Source organism: Heliangelus exortis, chromosome 28, assembly GCF_036169615.1.
Source record: "Heliangelus exortis chromosome 28, bHelExo1.hap1, whole genome shotgun sequence".
NCBI classification, from domain to species: domain Eukaryota; kingdom Metazoa; phylum Chordata; class Aves; order Apodiformes; family Trochilidae; genus Heliangelus; species Heliangelus exortis.
In genome coordinates this window covers 1,761,981-1,772,868 of record NC_092449.1, presented here as the reverse complement: position 1 = coordinate 1,772,868, position 10,888 = coordinate 1,761,981, and the positions used below count along the sequence as shown (strand labels likewise).

Genomic DNA, 10,888 nt, shown 5'->3' with positions numbered 1-10,888 from the left:
CAGCTACACATCCACACTACTACAGGACGTAAATCCACCTACTCACTGGCATGGGGAAGTGGGACAGCTATCTAATCCCTGAGCAATTAATGAATGAGATGAGGTTACAGCTCTGCCTGCCTGGGGAGGGAAATTATTTCCTGCTGCTGAATTATCTGAGCCAGCACTTTCTGCAAAGGGTAGAGCAGGAGAGACACACTTGGCTGAGGTAAAAATTGGGTATGTTTTTTCTTTTTTTTTTTTTTTTTTTTATTTCTGTAAAAAAAAAAAAAAAAAAAATCAGTACAAATTGTATGAGGTCTGGACAAATTTTGCTGAGAACAAAAAAGCCAAGATTTTGTCAGTAGCTGGCAAACAAATGAAGAAACCTGAAGGAATCCTTATTCAGCCTTTCTGGAGTCATTTGGCTTCTCCAGGCCTTGTAGCAGAGGACTGAGGGTACTCTCCACCTCTCCAACCTGTTGTAGATCCAACTGAACAAAGACCAAGGGAGCTGCAACTGATTCAAAGAGGACTTTTTGCCCTTTATTACTTCCTGGACAAGCACAGCTGATGCCCCATCATCCAAACAGAGTCAAGTTGTGACAAAATATGAGAAAAACAGTGTTCTGGTCCACACAACCCAAAATAAGGAAGCCAAGTATGAAGAGACACATTTTACAGGTAAATAATTAAAAGCACAGAGACTGAAGAACAGAGTCATCCCAAAGTGGTTTTGTCAACCAGTTACAGTTTTAATATAAAAATGTTTAGTCCAGTCATAAGCTTAATTGTTCAAATGAAGATGAGTAGTGGAACCAAGCTCTTGAACAAGATGATTTTAATTTGTTTCAACATCCAGCTTGTTGGGTGACAAACAGTAACCTTACTCCAGAATTTACCTGTCCACACCTCTTGCTGCTGAACCAGCTCTCTGGTTATTGCCCAGAGACCTTCCCCTCTCAGTCCTCCCTTCCTGAGGCTGCAGCTCAGGGGAATTTGGGTGATTTTTTTGCTAACAGTTTATCCTGTGCACACAGATCTAAACCACAAGGATTTGGTGGGGCCAAAGACTGCAATCTCCTCAGTCTTGGGGGAAGAGACAAGGACTTGACAAGAGGGTGGTGTGGAGAACCTTGCAGGCAGAGTATTGCATCATGACTGCAGATGCAGGCTTAGGTTTTGATGGTTTTAAGTACAGCATCCTTCAGGAGCACCAAACTCAACCCAAAACAGTGTAAAAATTGTTTAAAGAAAATACTGATAACCGTTTTCCTGAAAAAAAAAAAAAAAAAAAAAAAAAGGAAAAAAAAAAAACCTGACAAAAATCAGAAGAACTATGTACACCCATGCCAACCTTAGCTTCTCAAAAAAAATATTAAATGGCATGTAAAAAAAAATACCTTCAAGTATAACATTCTGAACTGTTATCCATTCTGCCAGGAAGTTCTAAGAGTAGCTGTTTACAGCTGAAACAGGCTGAGGAAAAAAAAGCATTCCACTTAGGGCAAATAAACTTACACAATTCTAGAGAACTATAGCAAAAAAAGGGAAATATTTGCCCTAAAGTAACACAAAGGCAAGCTGGAAGAAAGATGGCAACTGTATTTTTGTATCAGCCTTTCCAGGAAGAGGCTGGAGTATATTACTGTTACCTGGGAAATAAAAAAGAAAAACAAACCAATCTTCCTACAAAATTTTATCACCTCCAAAATGGTTTTGGTCTTTTTTTTTTTTTAAATTCATCTAAGGCATTATGCCTCTTTATTACATTTCTGAACTTGTTTTGTGCTTAGAAAACTTTAGAAAAAGCCAATACCTGTCCACTGGCACAGGGTGTCCATGCCCCAGGGGTATCCCAGGGCTGAAACTCTTCAGTCTGCATCTGAACTCAGCTGAACCATCCCCACCCTGCAGAGATCTTCCCAGAGACATTTTCCTCTCTCTTCTCTTGTTCTCAGTTAACTTTGTCTTTAACAAACCCATCTTTCTGTTTCCTGACCCTTCACTTGTTGTTCATCAAATGGTTTCAAACCAGGAAAAAAAAAAGAACAAATTGTATTTTTGGACTTCAAATGGCTTCAATTCACGTTCTGTAATTTTTTTTTTTTTTAGAAGTTAACATGAGCTTTGAATGAGTTAAGGCACCCATATGCCCAGAAAAAAAAAAAAAAATAAATACTTTGGGCTAAATACAACTAAGTGTTCAGCAGTCATTGGATTGCACAATCATCTCCCTAATTTGTAGCATAGTGCTGCCAATGTCTCCAGAGATCCTAAAATATGAATAATAATCAGAGACTTTGCAAACATAAGGGACAAGGCATTGACAAGAACATTCTCAAGGTTCATTCTGTATTCCTGGCTCCTCAAGGTAACTGCTACTTCTAACTTAATTAGCCTTTAGCAGCAAGATCAGCATGTTCTAAGAATGAAATAAATAATCACACAATCAATACTAATGGTTCAAATGCTCAAACACATTATTGAAAACAGCAAATTTTCCACTCCTTCTCCTGCCAATCCGAGATTGTGGGAACAAGACCCTTGGCAATGACATTCATGGCTCTTGGTACCACAGAAGCTTCTGCAAAAAAAATTCCAGGCCTGAAGTTTTGTTGTCTGTGGTGCTTGGGAGGTGTTTTACTGTGTTCGAAGCTGGTAGTCTGGAGGGGGAAAAAACAACCAACCAAACCAAAGTTTTAGTAAATTGTTCCACTGGAAGTAGTAAAGAAGAGCAGCAAACTGGGATGAAGGGATATAAAGCAGATCTTTGCTTAGAATGGCTCTGACAATGAGCTCCAACTGCAGGAAGTCACACTTCCATGCCATAAAAAGTTAGATTTAAAAAAACAAGAGGGAAATGCTAAAAAAAACCCATCCCTTTTACTTGCTAACAATCTAGTATCTTTGAGCAGTGTCTTATACATCTTAAAGAATAAAGGTTGATATGTGAGCCACCTATTTGTAAATTTACATCCCAAAAATCCCACTGCATTTTTCAGTTTAAAATTTCAGCATCACTGAAGTCCCCCAGAGGGTCTTTCATTAAGACACCAAAAAAAGATGACTGGAAGAAGCAGCAGAGTATTACCATGGATCTAAAGCACATGGCTAAATACTGAAGGGCACAAAGAAGCTGGGTTTGGGTGTTTCATTCTGTAGGGCTATGCCTGAGAAAGAAACCAGGCAAGCTGGAGATGGAATTAAAAGTTTATTCACCTCCATTCTGGGTGATGTACCGGACCCACGGGAGTGCCTGGTAACCACTCTTCTCAATGATCTTTAAGTAACGAACCTGGAAAGAAAGGTTGTTCAAAAAATGTTGCTAAAAAATATGTTTTATGGGTAACACTGAAGAGGAATCATCAAGGAGATGAGAAAAGTTGTGTGTTCAAAGCTCAGCATGTTAACTTTTCTTGGATTGTTTCTTTTTTTTTTTGCAGTTACTCACCTGGATTCCTGAAGTGGTAAAATAAGGAATCTCAAACTTGACACTAATGGGAGGTTTGCCTTCTTTATCTTCAGCTTCAACACTTGGAAGTCCAAAGTGAGCTCTCATCAGGTATTCTTTACCACCCTAACCAAAAGGGAGAGATGTTTTGTTTGGGTTTTTTTTCTTGAAACAAAAGATAAAAAGCTGCCAACAATACAAGTGATTTACTCCAAGTCAAGTTGCTGAACTCCACCACTCATTCCAGCTCTCCTCTAGAGTCTGAAATATCCATCCCAGCTCTCCTCTGGAGTTTAAATCTGAGCACGTGTTTTGATTTTAAATTTTTTTTTTTTTTTAAGATGCAGATCAAATTCGGACCAGGCTGAGGCATAATTCATTTTCTTCCAGCCTCATACTCAGAGGGAGAAAAAAAAAAAATAAAAAAATTTAGTTTATGTGGTGCTGCTGACCACTCTGATGAACTGGTGACAGACAGCTGTACTCCTGCACCATCAGCACTTGGAAGACCTCGTGGAAGAGCTCATGCTCATGGAACCACCCAAGAAGCACAAACCAGCTGCTGCTAAATCCAGGCCAAGGGATTACACCATCCACAGACATCGGTCAAAAATCTGCTCTCTAACCCAGTTCAGCAAAATTCTCTGCAAAAAAAATATAAGCAGTATCTTAAATATCTATTAGCAAGCTCCAAGCCTTCATCCAAAGAAAAAGAGGCCAGTGCTGCTTGTCTGGTACCATTAGGATTTGCTTTAGGCAGAGTCTGAACACTCATAAAATATTGATGTGAAGTAATTACTACACTGTTTGGTGAGAAGATGAAAAACAACACTTACTGGAAAAGATTTAATGGACCAGACAATTTCACTGTTCTCTGGAACCCATTTGACACTTCCAACAGTGGTTTTAAACTTTGGTGAGTCTGCATCATTTGGAACTGGAATGTGAATCTCCACGTTGTTGGCAGTTGAGCGACGCTTAAATTGACTTTTTGCCTACAGAAGAAATCAAAAATAAATCAGAAAAGCAGCCTCTAAGTATTTGCAGTATGTCAGTGAGTGCAGAGAGACACAAATTCCCCTCCACCCTGAGAGCCAGAGCTGCAGCACAGACTGGAACTTACAAATGAAGTTTTCAAAAAGCTCCAAATGCCCCGGAAATATTAATACTGGTACAAAAAATGCACATTTTACTGCTGAAGCTTGGAAAACAAATGAAAGAGTAAAATAAAAATTAGACTATTTAGAACTTCTGACCTTGATCATGTACTCGATACGGCTGTGGGAATGTTTTTCAATCACAGACTCAATCCAGATCAGTGGTTTTACCTAATGGGGGAAAAAAAAAAAACCCAAACCACTTCACAGCTGTGGGTTTTGACACTGTCAGCTTCCCCACAAAGCTACAATGAACACATGAAGCCCTCAGAGAAGAGAAATGGTGTTTGAAATGACAAACAAATTGTGTTTGCATTTAAAGAAATAAAGGTACAAAAGAGCACAGACACCAAAACAACCACTGAAAGAATTACAGGCTTCAAAATGTCAATCTTGGATTAACCCCTAATAACAAAGTTGCATCAAAATATTTGACAGTTTAACACACTGAAAAGCCTTAAAAATGACTAATTCAAATTGCCCTTAAAATAAAAAAATCTAACACTAAGCTTTTCATTGGGAGTCCTTTATATTGTTTTTTTCCTCTTCTCAAAGGAAAACTCACTGTGCTTAGCACACTCTAAAAAAAATGAAATGTCCAATATGTCAAGCACAATGAATTGCTACACTGACATTTCCTCATGTAGGGAGCATAAAAACCTGGGATGGCAGGAAGGGCATTTCAGAAATGGTTCAATTCTTGCCAAGTGACTTCTAAACTCATCCTCACTTCACCAAAATGAGCAAGCACAAAGCTTTGCTACCAAAGGCTGACTCGAAAACCACCACGCAGCCTGTGCTGTAAGAAAAGAGTAAAACAAAGGGAAAGCCACCAGCAATCTAAAACATTTTCATGTGGAAAAAAAAACCCAAAAAAGACAAAGATCCAGACTTACGTGGGTATTCAGGCGATAGGACATGAGCTCAAACTCTCCATCAGGAGGAATGAAGGAAATGGTTCTGTCGTTCTCGAAGCGAGAGAGCCGAACGCATTGGTGGAACTTCACATCCTCCAGTTCCACTGATTTGCTTTTGCCACCTGCAGGAAATGCAGGTGTCAAGGTGCTGCCTGAAGCCTCCTCGCAGCCACCACACTGCAGCACAGCTGTCTGCTGACTTTCCTCCTGTTCAGTCACTGCTTTCTGTAGCTCGCTGTTTTTTTCACGCGTTTTTAAAAGCCTTCAGGCAATTAAGAGTTGGCCAAAAAAAACCCTACCAGCTAATTAATCAACTGGCCGAGTCTCTCTGGCCTAATGATAATAAACATTTACTCCAATTATTGCTGTAGGATTTTAGGACTCAAAATGAAGAAAGAGATGAGGAACCCCAGATGCTTGCCATGGATGACCACGGTGTTCCGACTCTCCCTCTCTCTCCTCACAAGATCCAGCGTGGTTTTCCACGTGGATAAAGAAACAATTTCTGTCATCTCAGAATGAATCCCTCTCAAGCAGCCTAAAACCTAAGACTTCAGATAAGATCTTCCAGAGTTGTGAAGTGAAACACTCACGGCCTGTGTTGTCAAAGAGGACTTTGTCATTCAAGCCCAGGCGCAGCTCGGGCATTCCCGAGAGGAACACGCGCATCTTGATGGACCCCACGATCTCGCTCCGCAGGACATTCCCGTTGGCACTGACCTGAGCAACAGGGAAAGGGGGAAAAAAAGATTGCTCTGACATGATGCTGAGACAGCCAACAAGAGTCCCAACCCCACGTCCCCATTTTTTTGGATGGTTTTCTCCTGAGAAATGAAGCCAGGAGTTTTTCCGGAGAGAAATTCGTACGATCGTGGAACGGGTTGGGTTGGAAGGGACCTTAAAGCTCCTCCAGTCCCAAATCCCTGCTCCAGGGACACCTCCCACAGCCCAGGGTGCTCCAAGCCCCATCCAACCTGGGGCCTTCAACACTGCCAGGGATGGGGCAGCCACAGCTTCTCTGGGCAACCTGTGCCAGGGGCTCAGCACCCTCCAATTAAAGAATTTCTCCCTCGTGTCCAACCTCCATCCCCCCTCCTCCAGTTTTCAACCTTTGTCCCCTCACTGCACCCCGGGTCAAAAACCCTTCAGATGTGGGAAGGTTGCTCAAAGGTGACCCCAAAGCCTCCTTTTCTCCAGAGAGGATCAGATCAGGGAGGTGATGAGGAGAGGACACAGCAGCACCCCCAAGGAAAGGATTGTTTGTCTGCTGTCTGCACTACAAGAGCCACGGGGAGGCTTTTTCTTGCCCCTTTGCAGGTTTTCAGCCAATTAACCCATTTTCAACACTTTCTGCTACAACTCTCAGGACAAGTGAAGGTAAAAGGTACCCACCAGAAGGTTAACAGACTCTATAACATCCAGGAACACTTCATTTTTCCTGTATTTTATCCCTTCTGATCTCCAGGAAACAGCATTGGTAACAGTGGCAGGAGGACGGGGAGCTCCAGTTTCAAGTTTGTGACCTTCCTGAGTGATGTACCTGTACAGGCAGGAAAAAAAAACAAAAAAAAATATTTTTTTTAATAACTAGACCAAGCCAAATAATTTGCTTGCATCCAGGATAAGTCTCAAAACTTTCCAAAGAGTTTGTGACTAAGTGGTGCAGACTGATACTTACTCTTGTAAAATTTTGCTGTCAGTGGTTTGTGGGTAGCCAAAATCCATAAGCTCATCTAACAACTCATAAATAATAACAAAATTATCCCTAATGCTCTCTTCTTCCAGCTCCTTGAAATATTCAGAGAAAACCTGAAACACAGTGACAGGAGGGAGGGGAAGAAGGATTAGAGTGGAGCACATTCAGAATATATTCTTACATATGTTCAGAATTTATTCTGAATATTATATATTCATATTCTGAGTGTTATATATTCTTATATATATTCAGAATATATTCTTGCATCTGAAATAGCAACTTTTTAAAAGAAAAACCCCAAACCAAACCTCATAATTCACAAACAGCATTCTGGGCAGAAGATTAAGCTCAGGAAGCCCACCTCAAATTAAAAAAAGAGAGAGATAGAGAATCCTAGAAGCAACTCTTGGCTGTTATGAAAAATATTTATTCTGGAGGAAAGATTTTTCATGCCAGGTAGAGATGAACCAAACACAGAAGCTGAGTGAAAAACCACTACTCATGCATCAAGTTCACAACCCTCCTCTGTGCTCTCAGGGCTTGTGCAACTACTCACAGCTTTGTGCCACATCCTTTGCCTACTCAGCTACAAAATATCAATGTCATTATTAGTGATCAGGAAGAGAGTTCTGAACAACATCCAAACACAGAGTAAAAAAGCTCTCAGAAACCACAGAAATCTTTAAAAATGCTCTCTGCACTTCTACTGAGACCCAGCTTAGGCTGAAGTGCAAAGAACACAGAATTTACTTCTGGAATGTTGCACTCACCTGAACTACTTTATACAAAAAGGAGAACACCAGTGACACACAAGCATTTTTCTTAGAAGTTGCAACAACTGGTACAGGATGTTGAGGAAGATTCATCCAAACAAAGAAAAGTGTTTACCAAGTGCATTCATAAAAGCCTTCAGCCAACAAGCTGGCCAAAAAACCCCTATGTATGAGCTAATTAATTAACAGTAACGAGATATAAACATTTACTCTGGTCAATTATTGCCTGAATTTAACAGAAATACTTTTCTGTGGTGCTGGTGCAGGTTACACTGCATAAAGCAGAAAATGCCTTCATTTAACAGTCCCCAGGGGTCCCTTCACCCATTTTCCTGCTGTTTTTAGACACAAACACCAAAAAGAGCAGAGCAGCTCTTGCACTGGAGCCTGGGGAGCTCTGCAGGGGAAAGGATACGATACAAATTGTTGTGTTTAATCCACATGAAACGAACTCCTCCGTGTGCCAGGATAGGAGAAAGGGTTCCCTCTTCTTCCTTTTCCATGAGGATTGGCATAAAATGCTCCACCTCAGACATGTCCACATCTCCACGGTAATTCCGGCAGATCAGAACCTGGAAGGAGAGCAACAAATCCCTCGTCCTGTTTCTCTTACAAAATATTAACATTTCCACGCGAGACCAAGGCACGGGATGTTTAGGAGGCTTCTTTCAGTAACTTTTTAAAAGCCACAAGCTCCGGGATGGCCTCGGTACATCCCATAACTGCATCAGCGTTGAACCTCCAAGTCCCGTCCTGATGTTTTCCAGAATTATTTCCTTCACCTCCCGCTGCACAACAACGAGCGGAAAACCCCCACCCCAGACAAACCACCTCCAGGTACCGAGATCAACGACCCAGGGGGATGCCCCAGGCCCTGCTGCACCTCCCCTGCCTGCAGCCTCCTCCCTGCGCACCGGGAGAGGGAAAGCGGCTCCCACCGAGAACCGGACCGGAACCCGGGGCAAGAGAGGTCCCTCCGCTCGTCCCCGCAGAGCCCCGGGCCTCACCTTCCCCTTCAGGTCCAGCACATAGACGGCGCTGGCCGACATCGCCGCTCCGCCGGCTGCCGCCCGGCCCCGCCGTGCCCCGCACCCCCGCTTCCGCTTCCGCTTCCCGCCCCGGTACTTCCGCGGGAAACCGGGGAACGAGTCCCGGCCGCTGGGAGGAAGGATACGCGCAAGGCTGCGCCGCGGCGGCAGGATACTACAGGCGGTTAAATAGTCCCTCGGGAATGGGTGTTCCCGCCCCCCACACACCGGGAAATATCGAACACAGCCCCAAAAGCGGGCAGGGGGGCAGCAGCCCACGAGAAGTGACAGCGTTGGGGTGTAAGAGGCACCGTAGGATTTTAAACTTCACTCCCAACCTCTCCACGGAGCTGTGAGGGCAGGCAAGGAGCTTCAGGAACTCCCCACGCAAAATGTTTCATCAGTGAACTGTCCCCCACTATAAAGTTATGGTGGCACCAAAAAGAATGCAACGTTTTAATAAGAATTTACATCAAAGGTACAAGTTACAGCAGCTCCCCCACCTCTGGAAGAACTCGGGGTAGAAAGAACTTACACCCTTCCATCAGGTTATGTGAGACTTTCAAGACTCTCGACTTGCAAAAAAGAGAATTATTTGTATGAAACAAATAAAGGAGCATTTTCCAGCGACTAATTTTGGCTTTAATTGTGCTTTAAGCACTAAAAAAAACCCAGCCCTCTGCATCTACGTAAGTCAGAGTTCATGAGCCAAGAAGAGGCTTTGTGGAGTATTTGGGCTTGGAAAACCAAACAATGACATAAGACAGGGCAAAGCCATACACTTTGGGAAGATATATTAAATAATCAGTATGGGGAATGCAGGGATTCACATGGCAACCCTGCTCAGTACAAACAAAACACAACACCGGATCCAAAGCTCTGGAAAGCAGTCCCTTCACTTTGTCCAGCTGACTTTAGGAATGTCGTAATGCTCTGTCAGAGTATCCAAGTGCCTGTTGAAGTCCTAGGGGAGAGAAAAGAGAAAGAAAACTTTTAATATTCGGTGCTGACACCACCACCAGACCCTCTGCTTCCCTGCTCAGGGCTTCACAAACACAGAACAGTTCCTCCAGCCTGACAACCCTCCAGCCTTGCCCTTATCCTCCTGATAAATCCACTCTGATTCCCGAGAAAAGCGGGATCATTTCTCTCACCTCCACTCTCTGCTTATGGGTCTTGGACGCTTTCTTCAGGATCCTCTCCATTTGCTGAGGAAGACACAAGCCAGCCCGGTTACTTCCAAACCCTCTCAGCCCCTCAGGGGCCACACCTGAGGGATCCTAGGGGGGTTTTTAACCCTTCCCCAAGCCCCCAGCCGGGGTCCAGCCATGCCAGGGCCACCCTACCCGCTTCTCCTGCATCTTCTCGTAAGCCACCTGCGCCGGGGTCCTCTTATCCAACCCTCGCTTCTTCTCCTCCTCCTGCTTCTTGCTGCTTACGATCTGCTCCACGATCTGCGCCTTCTCCTTCGCCTTCTTCTTCTTCCTGCGGGCCAGAAGCCTTCAAACACCCATCCCTGACTCCCTTCCCTCTTTTTCCCCCCTCCAAATCCCCACTTTTCCTCACCGCTTGCCGGCCCCCAGGGCCCCTCCGCTGCCTTTCAGCCGCAGCGGCCCGCGCTGCACCGCCTCGTAGTCCGCCATCTTGCGCGGGCTCCGCCCCGCGTTCTCCCTCAGGGAGGGAAGCGCCGAGCGCGTCCCGCAAAGCTGAGGGAAAGGGTGCGGGAGTGGGGGCTGCGGCAGCGAAAATAAACACCCCCGGTTCTCCCCGGACAGAGCGATCCTGAATAATTTCGCCTTGTCTGAAGGCGCCCCGAGGAGCGAGCTGGTGTTCTTCGCTGAGGTTTTTCCACAGGGCTGAAAGGCTCGCCCCGCCGGGGGGATA

General features: G+C 44.1%; 2 protein-coding genes across 2 annotated transcripts; both read right to left on the bottom strand.

Moving 5' to 3' along the window:
• Window positions 1-503: 503 nt before the first annotated feature.
• Window positions 504-9,127, bottom strand: AP1M1 (adaptor related protein complex 1 subunit mu 1). Its single transcript, XM_071727959.1, has 12 exons — window positions 8,984-9,127; window positions 8,392-8,548; window positions 7,974-8,041; window positions 7,186-7,316; window positions 6,900-7,047; window positions 6,101-6,227; window positions 5,487-5,629; window positions 4,690-4,761; window positions 4,270-4,428; window positions 3,434-3,559; window positions 3,202-3,277; window positions 504-2,645 (listed from the first exon to the last, which is right to left on the bottom strand). The coding sequence occupies exons 1-12, from the start codon at window positions 9,023-9,025 to the stop codon at window positions 2,623-2,625; spliced, it is 1,272 nt and encodes a 423-aa protein (XP_071584060.1). The 5' UTR covers window positions 9,026-9,127; the 3' UTR covers window positions 504-2,622.
• A 319-nt stretch (window positions 9,128-9,446) lies between these two features.
• Window positions 9,447-10,877, bottom strand: FAM32A (family with sequence similarity 32 member A). Its single transcript, XM_071727968.1, has 4 exons — window positions 10,571-10,877; window positions 10,351-10,489; window positions 10,159-10,212; window positions 9,447-9,968 (listed from the first exon to the last, which is right to left on the bottom strand). Exons 1-4 carry the CDS (start codon window positions 10,645-10,647, stop codon window positions 9,900-9,902), a joined length of 339 nt encoding a protein of 112 aa, XP_071584069.1. The 5' UTR covers window positions 10,648-10,877; the 3' UTR covers window positions 9,447-9,899.
• Between the last annotated feature and the right edge of the window lie 11 nt (window positions 10,878-10,888).

Excerpts from the sequence above, each read along its gene's own strand:
- AP1M1 (XM_071727959.1), bottom strand. The coding sequence starts at position 9,025 with ATGTCGGCCAGCGCCGTCTATGTGCTGGACCTGAAGGGGAAG. Across the intron at positions 6,228-6,899 it reads TAGAGTCTGTTAACCTTCTG|GTCAGTGCCAACGGGAATGT; the intron begins GTGGGTACCTTT and ends CCTGTTGCTCAG. Across the intron at positions 4,429-4,689 it reads GTATCGAGTACATGATCAAG|GCAAAAAGTCAATTTAAGCG; the intron begins GTCAGAAGTTCT and ends TTTCTTCTGTAG.
- FAM32A (XM_071727968.1), bottom strand. The coding sequence starts at position 10,647 with ATGGCGGACTACGAGGCGGTGCAGCGCGGGCCGCTGCGGCTGAAAGGC. Across the intron at positions 10,490-10,570 it reads GCCCTGGGGGCCGGCAAGCG|GAAGAAGAAGAAGGCGAAGG; the intron begins GTGAGGAAAAGT and ends TCTGGCCCGCAG. Across the intron at positions 10,213-10,350 it reads AGAAGATGCAGGAGAAGCGG|CAAATGGAGAGGATCCTGAA; the intron begins GTAGGGTGGCCC and ends TGTCTTCCTCAG.